The sequence below is a fragment of the Poecilia reticulata genome, linkage group LG11, assembly GCF_000633615.1.
Source record: "Poecilia reticulata strain Guanapo linkage group LG11, Guppy_female_1.0+MT, whole genome shotgun sequence".
In the NCBI taxonomy this organism is placed as follows: Eukaryota; Metazoa; Chordata; class Actinopteri; order Cyprinodontiformes; family Poeciliidae; genus Poecilia; species Poecilia reticulata.
Genome location: NC_024341.1, coordinates 2997603 through 3016300, shown reverse-complemented (window position 1 = coordinate 3016300; position 18698 = coordinate 2997603). Strand labels below are relative to the sequence as shown.

At 40.5% G+C, this 18698-nt stretch overlaps 1 protein-coding gene across 1 annotated transcript in view; it reads right to left on the bottom strand.

Annotated features, from left to right (window-relative positions):
• The window catches only part of arid1ab (AT-rich interactive domain 1Ab), a 67790-nt gene extending 51086 nt beyond the window's left edge, over positions 1-16704 (bottom strand). Inside the window, exon 1 of the mRNA XM_008421335.2 lies at positions 15448-16704. Coding sequence (XP_008419557.1) covers positions 15448-16359 — 912 coding nt within the window. The 5' untranslated portion in view covers positions 16360-16704. The remainder of the gene's footprint in view (positions 1-15447) is intronic.
• Positions 16705-18698: the final 1994 nt, after the last annotated feature.

Here is an 18698-nt window from a genome sequence, read left to right as displayed (position 1 = left end):
TGCTGTGTGTCTACAGTCAGATATTCCATTAGGAAAAGAAGTTATTTGGAATTTGGAAGATGAAACAATTTTCAAATGGCCCTACAATATGACAATTCAAGACGCAAAAGCAGCAAAGAGACTGATTATCACTGCAAGTAGGTTCACACAAAGATAGCATTTATAAAAAACAATCGTGCCGTCCCCGCTGTTGCGGCGTCTCATCGTACACCTCGGCACAGATCGCAAACCCCACCTTCATTCAAAACAGACGATTGGGAAAGTTCTCTTAAAACCAAGTTCCCCTGTGTCAGTTTCCATAAAATCCATCTATAAGGGCTCATTTTCAGAGAATAATGCACTAATGTTATGCATCAAGTAAAAGCCAAACTGCTTGATCACTCAGCCTTTAAGAGCAACCTTCTATTTATGACGTTATATTTGTGCCAAAAATCAGAGAGTGCAGTGAGACCGATGTGAGCGCATTTATATTTGTGAACAAAGAATCGTGTGTGTGGGGTCTGAAGGCAAAAACACCATCAGATCTGTTCAATTTTAGGCCGACAGCAAAACATTTGTAAAAACCTGACAAGTTTTTTTTCTAAAGCTTCAATTTTGTAGAGAAATTTAACAAAAAAAGGGGGGAGAAATACAAACCAGACAGACATTCTGATGGGTCAGGAAGCTACACAAGAACTTAACAACTCCATCCTCATATAAAGGATGAAAAAAAAAATCAATTCACACACCCTTCCATTAAAAGGAACTCATCTTACTTTCAATCTAACAGCCCTGACTGGCTCACAACACTGCCTGGTGGATAATAATAAAAATATCAGTACCAGCTGAAAGATTCTGTGTACTGAGTGGGAAATAAGGTAGAAAAACAGTCCTATCAGGTAGATCAAAACAGCTCACCGAGGCCATCCAATAAAAATAAAAGCAGGTTCCCTGCTGCCAGGCCTGTCAGTTCAATATTACAGCTGCACACGCCAAAGAGTGAACATCCACCCAGACTGCCAGCTGTCAAGCCGTCAGCCTAAACTTCTATTTCCAGGTGACAGCGGCTGATTCCAAGGAGTGAGTGGAGGTGGCTGCTGTTTTATTTGGAGTTACCCGACAGGCTCTGAGTAGGACCAGCATGTGGAATATATCTTTAATAAATAAATACTAAAACACAAGCTTATTTTAGATGGTTGTAACTAACGAATTAACAAAAACTGAAATAAAGTACACTTTTGTTGACTGAAATAAATAAAAGCAGTAAGCAATGGGGGAAAACTATCGCTAACTGGAATAATGGAGTGTATGACATACTGAAATTATAGGTACTATATTCTTCAGTTTGGTTTATGTTTTAGTCTTTCGAACTCATATGAAATTTTTATCCCCCTCCCCCCACCGCCACACACACACACACACACACAAGCAGTTTGATTTCCGTCGCCCTGGAAAACTCAGAGTTTTTAAGGAGAAAGCTCATGGAATAAAAGCAGGCCTCTGAATTTATCCAGTTTGCTCTTGGGCAGCGGTGACTCCAAGGCGAGGCGACGGCGGTTACGTCACGGCAAAGCGTTGCTGGGAAGGATGCTTATTCAGGATGACCACCGGCACCCTGGACGACCCATTACGGAAAGTGTGTCACTCACTAAGATGCCAAAAATACACACGCTGCTGAATGAGGCAGAACCACTTAAGGACCTGGCTCTGACACCGACTGTCTCATGGTGAGAGACACAACACACACAAATAAACAAACCATCTAAAGGAAACGGAATCTAAAGCCGACTGTCATAACTGTATCTAGGAGTAATACGGTCAACGTCGTCAGGATCAACATTAGCGGCCGTGTGACGGATGAACGGAGCAGGACCGTTAGAACCAGTGAGGTCGGTTATTTGCATACTGCAGAACACCTGCTCATTCTGATGCAAATCTACAAATCAGAAGTGAGGAGGCATACCAGCACACTTCACATACAAACTCTCCCCTTACAGCTTTATCACAATATTTTGTGGTGCTATTGTGATAACGATAAAAGTGGCGATAAGAACCGTTTATTCCTCCTTTTCCAGGTAACTCTATGGCTGCTACCGCTTGAAAAACACTCCCATTTATAATATGCTTCTTTAAAACACCAGTCACTTAAAAAAGAAGTGTGACTGTTATCATCCAGTGACTGCATTCAACTGTACTTTCAAATTCACTAATATTAACTTTCATTGACCAAAAAGCAGAGAAAATATGTAAAAATAATCCAGACAATACTGAATTTTGAGGGACTTTAAACATCATTAATGAAATTCATTTTGACAAAAACAAGTTTTTGCCATGACACGAGATTTATTGCGATAAATGATAAACACCCCATCCTAGTCTAATATCAGCTAAAAAACGAGAAGCGGATTTTTTCCAGTCTGCATCTAAACTCTCTAATCACAATAGCAGCACTCCGCTCCATCATCTAGTCCGCCCCACAATTTTTATTCAGCTATGCTTATATCCTTCTGGCAGACCCATTGGTTAGTAAAGAAATGGCTGTTTTTCTCAAACCAATTGTTACTATTGTTCTCTGAGTAACATCACCTGATGAAGCCTTTTCTAACATCCCACTCTACAAAATAAGTAAGAAAACTATGTATGATTTGTGCTGATATTTAAAGCTGCGATATTGGCATCGTATCGCGGGTGAAAAAGTTGTATCAGGACACACCTAATAATGTTTTAAAATAATGTGTTAAGACCATTTTCATAATGGTAACGTACATAATAATGCAAGCACACTCTCTCAAAGATAAAACTTTAATTTCTAATGAACATTTAACACTGGAACTGGAAGACATTTTAAATATTCAACATAAACAAACAGAAACAACAAATAAAATGGAAGTCTCTAAACAAAACAGTCTTTCAAAACAGACCAAAGCACCAGTCTGAGGACTTTTTTCATTCAGACTTCAACAGAAAGAGACACGAGAAAAACAAACCATCATGAAAATGGAAATTAATTAGCTAAAGGTTACAAAGTTTGTTCCCTCAGAATGATCAGAAACCTGCCAAATATCCTCCAGATTTGACTAACGTGTTGGCATGAAACAAAAAAAACAGCTGAAAACTTATTACAGCTAGTTTTGCACAACTGGAAAAAATAAAATGCACCGTCAGAGAATTGCTCACTTGTTCCTACAAAATCAATTTCAAATAACTTGAAGAACCACCAAACAGTATTTGAGGAAAAAGCTCTGATTTAGTTAGTTGTCTTAGCTTGCTTAAACATCCAGGAAACGAATGAAGTCGGTCTCTTAGAACACCCAAAAACTGTCAATGTTTTGAAGGAATGTATTGGGGGCCAACCACACCCAAAAAAAAGTCAGTGAAAAATGTTTTAGAACTAAAGCAACCAAAGTCCCAACAAGCTAAAATAACTAAAGATTCACCAAAAACCAACTTTCCCATGTGCAGCAGACTCCATGGCAGACGGAGGTTAAAAGCTGCGTTCATCCATTGAGGATTCTTCACATTAGTCCTGTAGGTGAGAAGGAGATGACCAGTCCATCACAGGTCGGTACCAGAATTGAACTACTGGAGGAAAAACAACAAACACTCAAAGCTTAGCTCAATGTTCATGTTTATGAATTGGGGGGAAAACTTTTCGGCATGTTTTCTCAGGATTCGGTTGACAGGAGGAGGAAGAATCCATGAGACGACTTATAGATTAGAGTCACATCAAAAACATGGAGAAGAAGCAAGCTAACGGGAGTCGCTAAGGCATACCAACTCTTAAACATTTAACTAAAATCAGTCAAATAGAGCTGAGAGTTCAGTGGAGATTTTGTTTAACTACTTAAATATTCCAGTGGGGAGAAAAATGTATAAAAACTTTGGATTTTGGTTGAGCAGCACAGAAAGAGGGAATATGTCTAATGTTTGCAATTTCTTTATGAGACAACTATTTCTGTTAAGTTCAACTCAAACATTTTTAAAAGGTAGATTTTTCTTTTAAATGTGACATTTTTTATGAGATGTTTAGTTTTAATGATGGTGAAATAATTCAAAAAATATCCTGTGAAAGAATTCAATGTTCTGCTGAAACAACGTGAACAGCAGCAAATACACATCTATTTGGCTATTGACTTGAATTGTTTCCGTTCACTCTACCCATTTTTTGAGTTAATAACATGGATAGAGTAGAAAAAGAGGAATTAAAAAAAAATAAAAAATTTCAGCAGGGGAAAAATTAAAGACAAAAAATAAAACAAATTTATAGAAGATGGAGATGTGGAGATGATGAACATTCTTGTGAAATACTTTAGGGCTGAACTCAGCAAAATAAGTGTCAAAGAAAAAGAAAATTACAAAGAGTAAAACATTGTGCACTCTTACATAACAAACAGAACCTGTTTTTATTTCTTCTATCAGTCACACACATCTCCACTGAAGGAGAGTTCTAGTATTGCAGAGCTTTTCCACCATCACTAATCTTTATTTTCTGTTTCTATAAACAAGGATGTCAAGCTAACCCCAACCTAACCAGGTAACGACAGGTTCATGAGGATGCAGCAGCCAAAATACCTCAGAAACTACCACTTTGTTGTGGATCCCTTTTCATTTGATTAAATTGTGCGATTCTGTCTGTTTTCCACTTTACAGAAATCATAAGGCCCTAAAACTGGCACCGTATGACTTAAGGAAATGTTATAGTTCAACCTATACGAGTGAAAAACCCGAAGCAGCTCCTGCATTGCTCATGTCGCTGTCTTTCTGCTCGATATTTAAGCCATTAGCCTTTTCCTGTGCAGATCAAAGGTGAAATGTGTATAAGAGAAGGAAAGGAGCATCAGTCTCTACCTTTGGAGTATCAACAACTGCACCTATTTAAAGGTTAACCACTTTATTCCATAAAAACACCCCCAAACCCCCCATACGTCATGTAAATGAGCCAGTCGTCCCGCACAGGCTCCGAGGAGGATATTACTATGCTAATCTGGAGCATTTTCGAAGGTAAATGTCAAAAGAAATAAATTACTTTTACATTCCAGCGTGCCCTCGTGCAATAGCCCGAGTCTGACATTTGTCCATGAGGTGCTTGGTTCTGCCACTGTACAGTCAGATGCAACGCAGAGCGTACAATTATTCAGATCACGGCCTTTTCACTATCTGGATGTGTTTATTAACTTCTCAGGCTGCATTCACATCGGCCCTGCTTAGTTCGCTCTAATCCAACTCTAGTTGGTTTTCTCAAAAAGTCCAGTTGGTTGGGGAACGAATAATCGAACTCTGATGAGGACCCACAAAGCAAACTCTGGTCCCCTTCAAAAGCAGGAAGTGGACTACAACGCAGGGCATTGTGGGTAGATATAGCCAAAACAAATAAGCTAGCCTATTGCTAGCAGGAGAAATGACTGAGTCTTTTATCAAAGACAAAAGAGAAATCCTACAACTTGGGCTGCAACAATTATTTTAGTTGATCAGTCGATTATTCAATGATTAACTGGATTAAAAAATTTGCCCATTCTACAGCTTTTTATTTAACCACATAGCACTTCTTAAAACAATCTTAGAAATACATTAAAAAACTACTTCAATTCCTTGTTAAAAAAAGTAAAACACTTTATTGCCAAAAATGCAATAACATAGAATTCCTTTAATGAATTTTAATGAACTGAGTGAAGCTAAAACTAAGCCAGTTGAGGAGTTTTAGGTATTTACAGACAATGGTGTTTTCAACATAGAAACAAAGAGTATGTGTATTTAATCCAGTTTTGGTTTAAAAATATGCAGCTTTTTTCATAAAATAGCCTTTTTTGGGGGTCTGCGCTCCAGTTATCAGTCGATTACTAAATTAGTTGACAATTATTTCAATAATAAATTTATCACAATAAAATCGATTAATCATTTCTTCACTATCTAAAACAACTAGTATCAGACGGAAGTCAGTGTGCTTAGTGGACTATCAGCAGGTTTTAGCAAGTCAAATTTGAGACACATCAAGATCTCCCTAATGAAATTTAAGACAGAAAAAAAGTGTGTGTGTGTATATATATATATATATATATATATATATATATATATACACACACACATATATAGATGGGGGTATCCTGGCAAAAAACAAACATCATCCTGCCAACTGGTGATACATTCACACTTATCTATGTTAAAAGCTAAAAGCTGGCTAGCTAGGAAGGGCATGTTAGCAGCTAGTTACAGATGGAAGTGGTCGCCTTGAATCACAGAATACAATGACAGAAAATTAAAAAAACTACATACTTTATTGAATTGTCTTGCAATGACAAAATGTAAAACCTTGATTACTGTATTTAAGGTCAAATTAAATTTTTTCAATGAATTTAAGACATTTTAATGCCTTAACTATAGATATTATTTTAGATTTAACTTTAGAATGCAGGACTTTTTAAGGCATTGAGTTTAGATACATAAAGTTAAGACTTCTTAAGAATGCATGAGTACCCTGCATCAGGTGTGAAAACGCTGCAAATTTCTGAAAGTTTTCAACCATTCTGAAAACCCAGAAAACGTGGAGGCGCTCTTCACTCCCTTTTGTTTTAATATCTGACATAAAAATATTTCCCCAGTGGACTGTTCCTGAAAACAACAACGAGAGGCAGGCTCTGAAAGCGTGACTGTGCCTTGTGGTTGTCAGCGGCGTGAAAAAGGCTGACGTTAGTACACAAAGACGGATGGCTGGTGACACGTGGAGTAAGAGCAGGTCAGAGAGGAGAGGCTCCTGAGGCGGCACACATACACACACACACACACACACAAACCACAAAGTAACTGCCGTACTTTATACACAAATACACACAGCTGTCAGGGGCAGACGAAGATCATTCACAAAACGCCCCCCGCCCTTCCTCCCTCCCCTGGGTATCACTGACACCGTTTCTCCCTCTTCCGCAAACACTACCCCAGTATCTCTCTTTCTCTCACACACACACGCACACACACACACTTGCCAGGAGGCAGCGTACTGTCCATGTGGCCTGTGGAGAATCAGTGCTCAGCAGTGAAGACTTAAAAGTCGAAAGTAACCTTCCCCCTTTTTAACTCTTTCACATCTGAACTCCTTTGTGTTTTGTTGGAACTTCGTGGTGCGTTCGCGGAACACAAATTATTTGGAAAAATGCTGTTCTGGTTGTCAGGACAACTGAACCTGCAGTAGCAGATTAGATTATTTAAGTTTTTCCGCTGAGCCCATATATCATTTTGCACATTAAAGAGACAATACTGTAGAAAATGTTTGTCAATTACTAGAATTAATATATGGAAGCATGACAGGAGATTCATGCTTCTGACAATACAGACATTTAAAGCAAAAATCTATAACATGATCCAATTCATTTATTTGACAGTTATTCCATCTAACTATGTGGTTGCAACTTTATGTCATATTTACTAAAACTGAAACAAAATGCGTCAGAGGTAGCTGGTATGTTTACAGCTTGACAGATATGGGCAATTTTCAATTTTAATTTGAGATGCTGTCAAGTATTCTCAACAATGTCTTGCCATTACATTTTCTGCCAACTTTTAACATTTTTAACACAAAATGCACCAGCACTCTTAGCCTAAGCAGGTTTTCTGGGGGGAACTTTGCTGTTCTTCTAATGTTAACATCGCTAATCCTGTCAACACAAACCACCAACATAAAATGATAAAAGTCGGTTTACAATTTCAATATATTTTCCAAAACTGATCAAAACGTTCTGCTATACACCATCTTTTCTCCATAATACTTTGACTTCACCTTGAAATGTGAATAATTAATAACTACTCAAGGCACGGGAAGCTAGAAATAAATATTCAGAACAGTTAATTATTCGTAAAGAAGCCACAGGATTATGTATTTGCTTATCAAAACTTGATAGAACCGGAGAACAGAAAAACACCACCATCATTTGATCAGTGTCACTTTAATATTAGTTTCGATCAAAAGTCAGAGTCACTTCATAGAAAACAATGACCTTGGATACAAACTGATCTCCTAAACTGGTTTTTAAGCCAAGAGAATTAAGCAAAAATGAAAAGGAAAATTTTCCGTAGAGCTTTTCAAATTATTTCTTTGGTTAACTTATCAATCAATAGATTTCCTAAGAAAGGGATACAGTAATAATTAGCTGAATCCAAAATCTTCTCTTCAGGTTCACTGTCAGAAACTTTACCTAAAACCTCAATATTAAGCGATCCCTGATCACATCTTCACAGATTCCCCTACAACATGAAGACCTGCCTATTTTAACAGTTCAGACACTAATTAAATATACATTAATACGCACAGTAGAAAACAGCTTAGCACCAGCCCACAGAAGCTAACATCTTCGCTCTGAGGAGTCAGCCAATCAGCGCCAAGGAAAATGACTGCGCCTGGATTGGCTGCTTTGGAAACGTCAGCCAATATTGTGTCTAGTAGTTCGGTCACTAGAGCATCTGCTCTCCACCATACTTCCCAAGCTGAATTTTCTTTAAAATATTTTATTCTTTGTATAAAATAAAACTGTGAATCTGCAGCTTTCCAGAGAATAATTTGCAGTTATATTCCACAGAAAGATCAACAAATACTGATCATATACATGCACAGAAGTGTTATTGTTTCCATCAATTAATTTATTTAGCAATTAATGAATTATTAGCATTTTAAGGTTATTTCCACAACTGATACTCCGGTTTCAACATTTGTTCCATTTTCAGCTGCTGTGCTTTTTTTTCTTACTGCACTGTGTCAAATGAACCAAACTCTTTGGAAAAACCTGTTCCCCTCCCTCACCTGTGGTGGCGCTGCACCAAGAACCACTGAAGAAAACAGCGCAAAAACCTCTGAAGAAGACTTGAGAGCAACTTCCTTCTTCATAAAATGAAAACAAAAACAGATTTTAGTGGTTGTAGGATTTCTGTTTGGCAAAAGACCACAAGCTATTTCTCATGCTAGTTCTAAACTAACATGTTTCTTTTGGTTGTATTTACCCAGAGTGCCCTGCACTATCATCCGTTTCCTGTTTTTGGAGAGGTATCTGGTCCGCTTGGTGTTCACATGTACATTTGAACCACACCAGAGTTCACTTCATCCGAACCCAGACGAAGGTTTTCAGTCGGACCAGTTTGATTGCTCATTCACGTCTTCCCAAACAAACTGGACTTTCCAGACAAACTAATCAGAGCTCAATTAAAGTTGACTTTTTATGGCTGGTGTGAATGCACCCTAAAAATGACAAACCAGAGCCTAGTCTGTAATCAGGTAAACCAAATGTGACCACATAAAGCTGCCATTACATGTTTTTCTACAAGCTTAATCAACCACTTTGTGGTAGAACTCCTCTCTTGGTTGCATATGAACCAAGGGAGTTCACCGTTTCCCTTCATATCCTCAACCGCGGGGACTTCTTTGACGTTCATGCTCGGTGTGGGATGGGGCCTCCCTGGCGGCTCACTCCCAGCCGTGCGTCGGGCCGGGGGAACCACCTGGCGTACCGCCATCCAAAACAACCCTCACAACCGCCGTCTGTCAGGAACCCGCTTATGTGCCCATCACGATGAAAACCCACAATATTAGCCCCTCCGCATCCACTCAATTAACACATTAATCCATCGATCGCGTGGCCCAAGGCAGGTGAGAGGCACAATAAAAACATCCTCTGTGGGATTATTACAGGAGATACATCTGCAGCAATTAAAAGGCCAATCATGCTGATGAATGAGAAGCTTAAGCATTTAATAAAGCGCACAATGCAACCAGGAGCACTTACTTGTAGTCGAAATAAAACCAGCCGCCACTTAAACTGAAGCCACTATGTCTAACAAAAGAATGGCATGAAGCACTGCCCACATCCAGATGTAGTTTGTGCAGCATCTCTACTAGCTTTTTTTTTTTTAGTTTTTAAACATTGTTTAAGATCATAATGCGTCCGTCCTCCCCACCTGCAGTTCAAATGTGTAGGAAAACACTCAAATCTACAGTCACTGTGGGAAACTAGAGATTGACACTGCCTTTTTGCCTTCGTCTAAATTTCAGCCTCTGCCACCTTTTAGTAAGCCTAACAGGCTGAAATAGTGAAATTACCATCCTACGCTTCTGTCACCCATACAATATGAGTGTGTCTTAGGATATCTAAGCAGGAAGTGTTTGAAAGGTAGTTAGCGCATGTGGAAAACTTAGGTACATTGCAATTCCAGAGTCTCACACTGGATTTTACTGCTTGACATTATACAGAGTTAACAGAGTAGGCACTGACCGCTACGAGGTTCTCACATTATGCTAGCCAGGCGTGTTGCAATTAGCAATAAATCAATTAATCGCATGATCATTTAAAACAATCTCAATCATTTCTCTTTTTGCTCTCGTTTTACCAAAGCTGGATGACCAAGTCGTCACTGATGTTTTGGTCTCAACTAGCCTGTTGTTTACAGACTTCGTCATTCATTTGATTTGTTGTTCCTGTTGTTTTGTTTATTTTGGATATTTAGAATGTCTTCCAGTTCCAGTGTTAAATGTTCATTAGAATTTATAGTCTATTGATTAGTTTAGTTTTTAATGATGTACAGTAATGATGTGAGTTTTTCATTTGGTCTTCAAATGTCAGTACCACAAGTGTAATTGTCCCACTGGTTACAAACTAAGCTTTATTCACGCAGAGTACTGGATGGTAATCCTCCAAATTTGCTGAATTAATAAAAGATTTCCAGTTTTTGTTCATGATATCCATCATCTATAATCATTTACCCTTCCAATGTTGGGGGCTGGTCCCCATTTCTAGCAGTCACTGGGCGAGAGGCAGGGTACACACTCTGCATACGTCACCAGTCTATCTTACACACACACAGAGGACAAAACAACAATCCACACACATAGTTGATGCTTCCTTTCCTCCCCTTCAATAACGTTTGGACACTGTAAAGGAAAAGTTTTTAACTCCAGTCCTTGAGAGCCACCATCGGTGCTGGAGCAGGGATGTATCTAGGGTTCCGTTTCCACAACGCCACCTTTTGGTGGATGATCAAAAGCAAAAGTTTTTTTGAGTTTTGGTCTCTTATTTTGGTAGACGTTTTGGTCCCCCATTTAGACGGTAAATGGATTTTGGCATCCAGTTTACATGATAAAGTTTAAGCCCCTCCTTTACACTGCAATGTTTTGGCCTCTCATGCTGCACATAATGGCATTTTGGCATCTTGACTACACTGTAACGATGTTTTTGGTCGCTCATTTACAGGGCAACACCGTTTTGGGTAGACAAAAATGCAAACGTTTGACAAAGGACTCCAGAGCAAAACTTGTTACAATGCGAATTATGTCCGTGTAATGGCAAACCCAAAACAGTTGGAAAATACTACATGCACACTACATCGCTTCCAATGTCATCTGCGATTTCATTCAGTTGTCTACATGCTATTTTTTTCTTGACTTAACTGGAAGTGGCCACTAGGAGTTTGGAAAAGTGTCCTTAAATTAAACTATACACAGCCTTAATACTGTTATCAAAATGGCAAAAATCTGAAGCCACCACCATACTTCTGAATGAAATATGCTTATTTATATTTCAGCTCTTTCTGATTTACAACCTTGTTCGTCAATTAGCACAAGTTCAGCTCCCACACAATCATTGGTGGAGGACTCCAGCCTGGTAAAACCAGAAAAAAAACAAGTGTAGCTGAATCGATTGCTCGGTACGAACATAATGACACGACCGTCAGTGAAAACAAGCAGAAATACAGGAGTCGAAAACTTGACCTCTGAAGCATTTTTGTCAACATAAAGTTGCAAAAGGAACTGGAAAAATAAAAAATTTGATTCGACTATAATTCCAAACTGAATTCATTTCCCAAAGTTAAAGTTATAAATGCAAATACGCAACTGTAAACTACAGAGATGATTTTTGGGAAAATACCCACTGCTTTGTCTTAGCCATCAAACAGTGATCTGGAAAGCGTTTTAGCTGATACTTTATAGACAAACTGATTTGAATGATGAACAAAAGACATCATTTAAAATACTTAAAACTTTTGTGACTGATCAATCCAGGAAATCAATAAATCATTACGCAGTGTGGCGTTTGTCATCGCTTCTGGCAAGAACACAGCCCAAGTATTTGCATATCTGGTTTAAATTATTGTGAGCTGAATGCCTTCACAGCCATTTAAGCGGCAATAAAAAGGGCAGCACAGTTCTGTAAGTGGAGGCCATTTACCTTGTTGTGATTCAGGAAAGCGGTAAAAATCCCTCATCTCCATTGTTAGAAATTAAGAACAAAGTAGACGTCTAGGTTTTTGTCTCGTTGACATTATCCCGGAGAAAGTTCTGGAATGTTGGGTTGGCCTACACTTTGGACATCCCTCAGAACTCTGTTTCAATAAATCACCTGGAGATAGGATGTGTCTGGTGGAGTTGCCAACGTACCAAGACATGGCTGTCCACCTAAGCCAAATAAACATGGAGGAAGATGTTCTGGACATTTGAGACCAAATCTTCCTGTTTGTGATGCAACACACAGTGCTTAGAAGACAACTGACACCTTAAAGACATGACTCCAAATGTGAAATACGCTGGTGGAAGTATCATGTTGAGGGCACAAGAAGACAGACACTGGCTTAATGGGAAGACAAACACCAGGAAGGAGATCTGTCAGGGTGTTTTCACACCAGGTATACTTGGTTCAATTGGGGACCAAAATTGAAACATTTGTTCCGTTTTTAGCTGGTGTGGCTCTCTTTCATGCAGCACTGTTTCACACAGTGCTGCATGAAAGTTTCACTGTTTCACACAGTGCTGCATAAAAAACCTGTTCTCCTCCTCGCCTGTGGTGGCGCTGCACCAAGAACCACTGAAACATCACAAAAACCTCTGAGTCCAACTTCCTTTTTCATGAAAGTCTTAAACTTTATATGCATCTTAAGGACTTCTCTCATAATGCCAGGAAAGAGTTAGAAAACCAACAGAAAAATAACAAGTAACTTTGGCACTAGTGATTACAGAGCAGATATTTGGCATTTAGTACTATATATGTTGTAATTTTATGACTTTGTACAGTGATTGTATAATAGGATATATGGGATTATACAATGTATGTTTTATGATAGACGGCTTTATTAACCTATTCGCTATGGGAAGCTAAATCAGGTGCAAGGCATCTTTAATTAATGTGTTTTACACATTATCCCTGTTATAAATAAACTAATAACCTAAACCAAATACAAAAAATAAATGAAGTGGCATCAAATTTTAGCAGTACTTGGATTTCTCTATTATTTGTAAAAAAAAAACAAAAAACAAGCCATTTCTCTCATTGGCACTACGTCTGAACATATACTAAAATATTGCCTAAACAAAGTACAGACCTAAATCCAATCAAGTCATGTGCAATGGCAAACCCAAAACATAACCCAACATGGTAGAGACATAACCCAACACACTTGCTTCAAATAAAGGGTAATTCTATTCAGCTTTGAAATCAAAAGCATGCCACACTGTTCAGATTTGTTTAGTTTTTGTAAAAGATCTTGAAAGTACGCATCACTTTATTCTATTACAAAACATATATTAATGTTTCTAGCTGTGACATGACAAAATGTGGAATAGGATAAGGAGTAGAAGGGCCTTTGACGTAAATATAAGGACAACCTAATATAACAGAATCCCCCATCAATTTTACTCCACAGATATTCTAACTTAAAAACTAAACATTATACAGAGCACGGTGAACTGGCCCATGACACATGAGATGGAGTAAAAACACCACGTGCGCCAAGGTGCAGGTAATCACTGGGGACGTGGAAACCCTGCCAGTGGAAGTAAATTAGGCAATTGAAAACCCTACAGTTAAAAAAAAAAGAAAGAAAGGAAAAAGAAAGCTGTGACACTTGGCTGACACCTCGGGGTTTGCTTGTAAACAGAACCGCTGCCAGTCCGAGTGTCACATGGCGGAGGAGAAGACATTCGAGCTCATGGGCCTCCTTCTGCACACCTGATCTGGAAACAGCGGAGAGCGACTCTGCAAACGGTGGCTACGTGACCACACCTACCCGATCTGCTGAGCTGGAGTCGGTGGACTTGGAGGGGCAAAAAAACCAAAACACACACAAAAAAAAAAAACAGACAAAACAAGAAACTCCTAGTGCACTGAAAATGATAGAAATGACTAAGAGGAGTAGAGAGGGGGAGGGTTCAGCTAAACACATGAATATAAACAAAAATAATACGAGACTCACAACACTACAGTCAGCATGCAAATTACTGCAGTGGGAAGAAGTGGGCAAAATTGTGCTCGAAAATAAATAGAACCAAATCAATTTGTACCGTTTCTGGTGTTTATACAGCAGGTAATATTAGCGACCACATTAGATTTTTAAATAAATATGATATGCAATTAATGTTGTAAAAAATAAAAGGGGGGGAGGGGGATTAATATTGTTTAAATGATACTAAAAAGAAGCCAAATGAGACCCAACGAATGTGGAAGAACACATTACCAGGGCAGAGAGGAGGGTTGGAGGGGGGTGCTGTTTTTCTGCAGCCCTTCCATTACAGGCAATTATAAATGGCCAAGAGCGGAGGAGCAGGGAGCCAATCAGATCTCAGCTCGCATGTCAACTCAAGACCAACTGTCTCCTGGCTCTGACAGCAGGATTTTTACCTCCATAATTCAAATCCCAAAGCAAAGGCAATCTGCACTTTGCCAACTCGAAAGCGAGCGAGGCCACGTGAAAGGCGGCGGGGAGAAGCAGAACCGAGTCCGACCGAGCCGCGTCCCCGGTCGGGATGAGTCATTAGCGGGTTACCGATTGTAATTTTGATCAGAGTGCGCACGGATTTAGTTGAAAAAGAAACGATTTTCTCTCTCTTTATTTTGGATCTCTTTTTTTTTCTCCCCCAGTGTAATTATGCAAATGTTTTTAACGGTCATCGCTGTCATTTGCATCCTGTTTGTAGCCCTGACAGCCGCGGAGACAACTTTATTTACCCCCTGCCCCCCTCCACACCCTCCAGAGGGGAGCTCAGGATCACAGACAAGCGGTTTGACCGCATATCCTGACAGTAAAAAAAGCACACACAAAAAAACACAGCAGGAGCTGCACTGATGTCAACACAGAAAGCTAGAGGAGATTTGAGAGGGAAGATCACCTCATCCCTTCCTCTATTCACACGCGCGCACACAGACACACACACACACACACACACAGTAATACACACAAGTTCTCCTCGCTAACTCTTGATCTACTTAGTCAAACTCCTGCCCCGCACCGAGCACACAACCCCGCGTTGACTTTCGCGGAATATGCACCACGATTCTCCCTTTAAACAACCATTGCAGGGCTGGTGTAGAGAGCAACAGAGAGGCAGCCATTTTATAGAGCTCTTGCTTTACAGACAATGGCTGATCCAATGCAAAATGCAGCTCAACGTTGCCTCTTCTCAACCACTTGCCCTGTCAAAGTGAGGCGAGAGCGGCAGGTGGGGTTTACCTGGTTCCTGCTGCCTGGTTGTCCAGTGTTTCCCGGGCTCATGGGAGAGGGGTGGTGGGTCCTTTGTTGCCAACCCGGATGGACCCCACCAAACTGACTGCTGCTCATATCTCCTACTCCCTTGTTGGCCCCTTCTTGATTGTTGTAGTCTCCTTGGGGGTAGTTGGAGTAGCTCCTGGCGGAGCTGGGGGATGTCAGGAGCTGGTTCAAAGTTGGCGTGGATGTAGGCTGCTGGTTCCCCATGTTGTACCTCTGGTTGTTGTAGGAGGCAGCCATAGCGGTGGTTCCTCCTGCTGGCTGCTGCTGCTGCTGCTGCTTGCCTGGCTGCCCCCCAGCCGCCGGAGGCTGGTTGTTCCGCGGGGAGCTCATGGGCCCGTATCCCTGGCCCTGGTAGGAAGTCCTGTTTTGGAACGGGGTGTAGCTGTTGTAGTTGTTGTGGTAGCCGTGCTCGTGTGAGTTAGCGGGGTAAGGGTCCATCATGCCCGGCCCCGATGCAGCTGCCATGCCAGGGCTTTGTTGTCCGCCATGTTGAGGAAAAGGGCCCCGGCTGTAGGGCTGGTTGTAGCCGTAAGGAGGTGGAGGAAAGGGTCCGGGGTGGTGGTGGCCCATCCCGGGCAGGTTATTTCCTTCGGGCCCGCCTGTATCATTCTGATTGCTGCTGTTATTATTTACCCTGGGTAGATTCCCGTTGCCGTTCTTCATGTCAGGATCCCCTCCTCCCCCAGTGTTCCCATCATCGCTCCCGTCCTGCAGCTCCTTCTGAACCGGAGATCCCGCGTCAGGTCCCGTGTCCTTGTTTTCATGCTGCTTCTCGCCCGGTACCGACTCGTCCTGTGGGTCCCGGTCCGGCTTTTTGAGTTCGGATGGCGGGCTAGTGTTGAGAGCAGCGACGCTGGCGACCTGAGCGGCCATGATATCCCCCTCTCTCTCGCCTCCACTCTTTCTTTACCTCTCTTTCAGCACGGCGACTCGCTCGCAGTTAAACTCCCAAGAAGCATTGGATAATAATAAAATTACATTTGTAACAACATACCCGTCGTCCCGGTTCATTCCCCCCTTGTTCCTCCGGTCGCACCGGTGTCCGGTAATCCACAGCGACCGCGTTTGAACTTCAAACACAGAGGGTAAAGTTTGTGAAAGAAAGAATGTATAAATACAGAGCCAGGGAAATGAATTTCACCGACACCAGTCACTGTGCCTTTCTGTGCGTGCGTGCGTGTGTGTTGGAGGGGGGGTGGGGGGGGTCTGTTACAGAACGAGAGCGCGAGCTAGAAATCAACCAGACCAGCACGAGGCTCCGCGAGACACAGCCATCTTACTGACCTGTCGCGAGAAAACTAAAACCCGGAGTGGAGCACAGAGCGAGATCTGGATCTGGATCGAGCTGGCTTCCGTGTTTGCACTGTTATAGAGCAAACAGGAGGCAGAACGCTCACTGAAAGGGTGCAGGAAAGTGTTCCCTTCGTGAAAAAGTTTATCAACATTGAGTAATTTTCATTTAAAAAAACATCACATTAAATATTAGATATTAAAAAAACAAAGTTAATAGTAAGCCAGTTAATTTGACCTACTATTAGGTGGATTTGTAAATTTAGTATGAATTCTAACTAGCATGTTCTGAACAACTCAACAAAAATGGATCAACAAAATTTTAAGCAAAGGCTAAGAATACTCATGTAAATGTGATTTATTGGTTTTGTAAATTTGCAAAGCACTCAAAAAAAGTTCCCACATTGTCATAAAGTTGCGTGTAGAAATTTGAAGAAAGAGATTCATGTAATACAGTTTGGAACAAGGTTGTAACATAGAGACATAGAAAAAGGGGAAGCGCTGTGAATGCTTTTCGAATGGACTTGGACTAATAGTTCCAGATTTTCTTTTAACTTGGCAACTTGTAGGCATATCATCATTTTGTTAGTGTTGATGATTTACTGCAGCTGGCAGTTTCTCTTCTCCAGCACAAAAGTAATTAGTTTGAAAGCACTACTTAGACTGGAGACAATTCAGAATAATGGCAAATTCCAAAGAACGCAGAGATGATCTGACAAAGAAAAATAGAGATGCATACATGGGGAAATCTCATGGCCCTTGAAAAACCTTCCAGGATAAGTTCAGCAATTTTTGGTACAATGGCGAGAAGAATGCTTGGAGGAGTCAAGGCGAGGCTTTGCATTGGCTAAACCTAGGATCAGTGTACCAACTGTTAAACATGCTGCTGGTGGCATCGTATCCACCACCAGCATCGTAAAAAGGAAGAGTCCTAATCTTCAAATTTGTCACCAAAATTCAACTGCGATGGTAGAAACTGTCAAGCATGGTAGTGGTGGTTTCATGCTGTGGGGCTTAACTGCACAAAGGGAGTTCACTAAAGAAATTAGGATTACTTCATAATTCTTCAACTTGGTCTGAAATAAACATCTAGATGGTTGAAATGTGTAACTGAACCATACATTTCAGTATGATTAGTAATGAGCAAGATTCACTTTGAGCCACACTGAATCTTGTTTTGAGACAGATAAAGCAGGCTAAAATAAAACTTCTAGATTTGTGTTCAAAATGGACCAACCAAAGCCCAACTTAAAGGGACGCTCTTCACCAGGAGCCGCCTGATTTAAATTAATTCTGCTAGTTCTGCTAAGAATAGCGGCCATATATACAAATAATACTTTTTAAAAACTCATCTAAGTTGAATGTTGTGCAACCAATCTTTATCACCCTGGGGAAAAAACTATAATATTTCTGATGCATCACTGAAGCCCAAAAATAAACATGATTGGTATGTAAAACTTACTAATGGTTTTATGTACAGCAAGGCTTTTTTTCATATTAGTTTTATGCTAATCACAAATTTAAATGTCCTTTTCTTCACCATCCTGCCTTAAAGTTAACCATATGCGCTCCTTTCGAGTGAAAAAAAAATGCTGATTGTGTTCTGGCCTACATTCATCTAATCACTGCGCATCCAGGATTCTTACTATCTTATCTTATTAGGTGGTGAAAAGAGTGAAACAAAATAGGTTACAGTGTCATCTTCTATGAGAGTGGGCTAATGGGTGGAAATGACTGCCTCCATGTGTCTTGCAGCTGCAAATGAGAGGAGTGAGCACAGCGCAGGAAAGTGGAGGAAAGCATGAAATTACAACCTGTGTGTGCCTGCGAAATGTGTGTGTGTGTGTGTGTGTGTGTGTGTGTCTGTGTGTGTGTGTGTGTGTGTGTGTGTGTGTGTGTGTGTGTGTGTGTGTGTGTGTGTG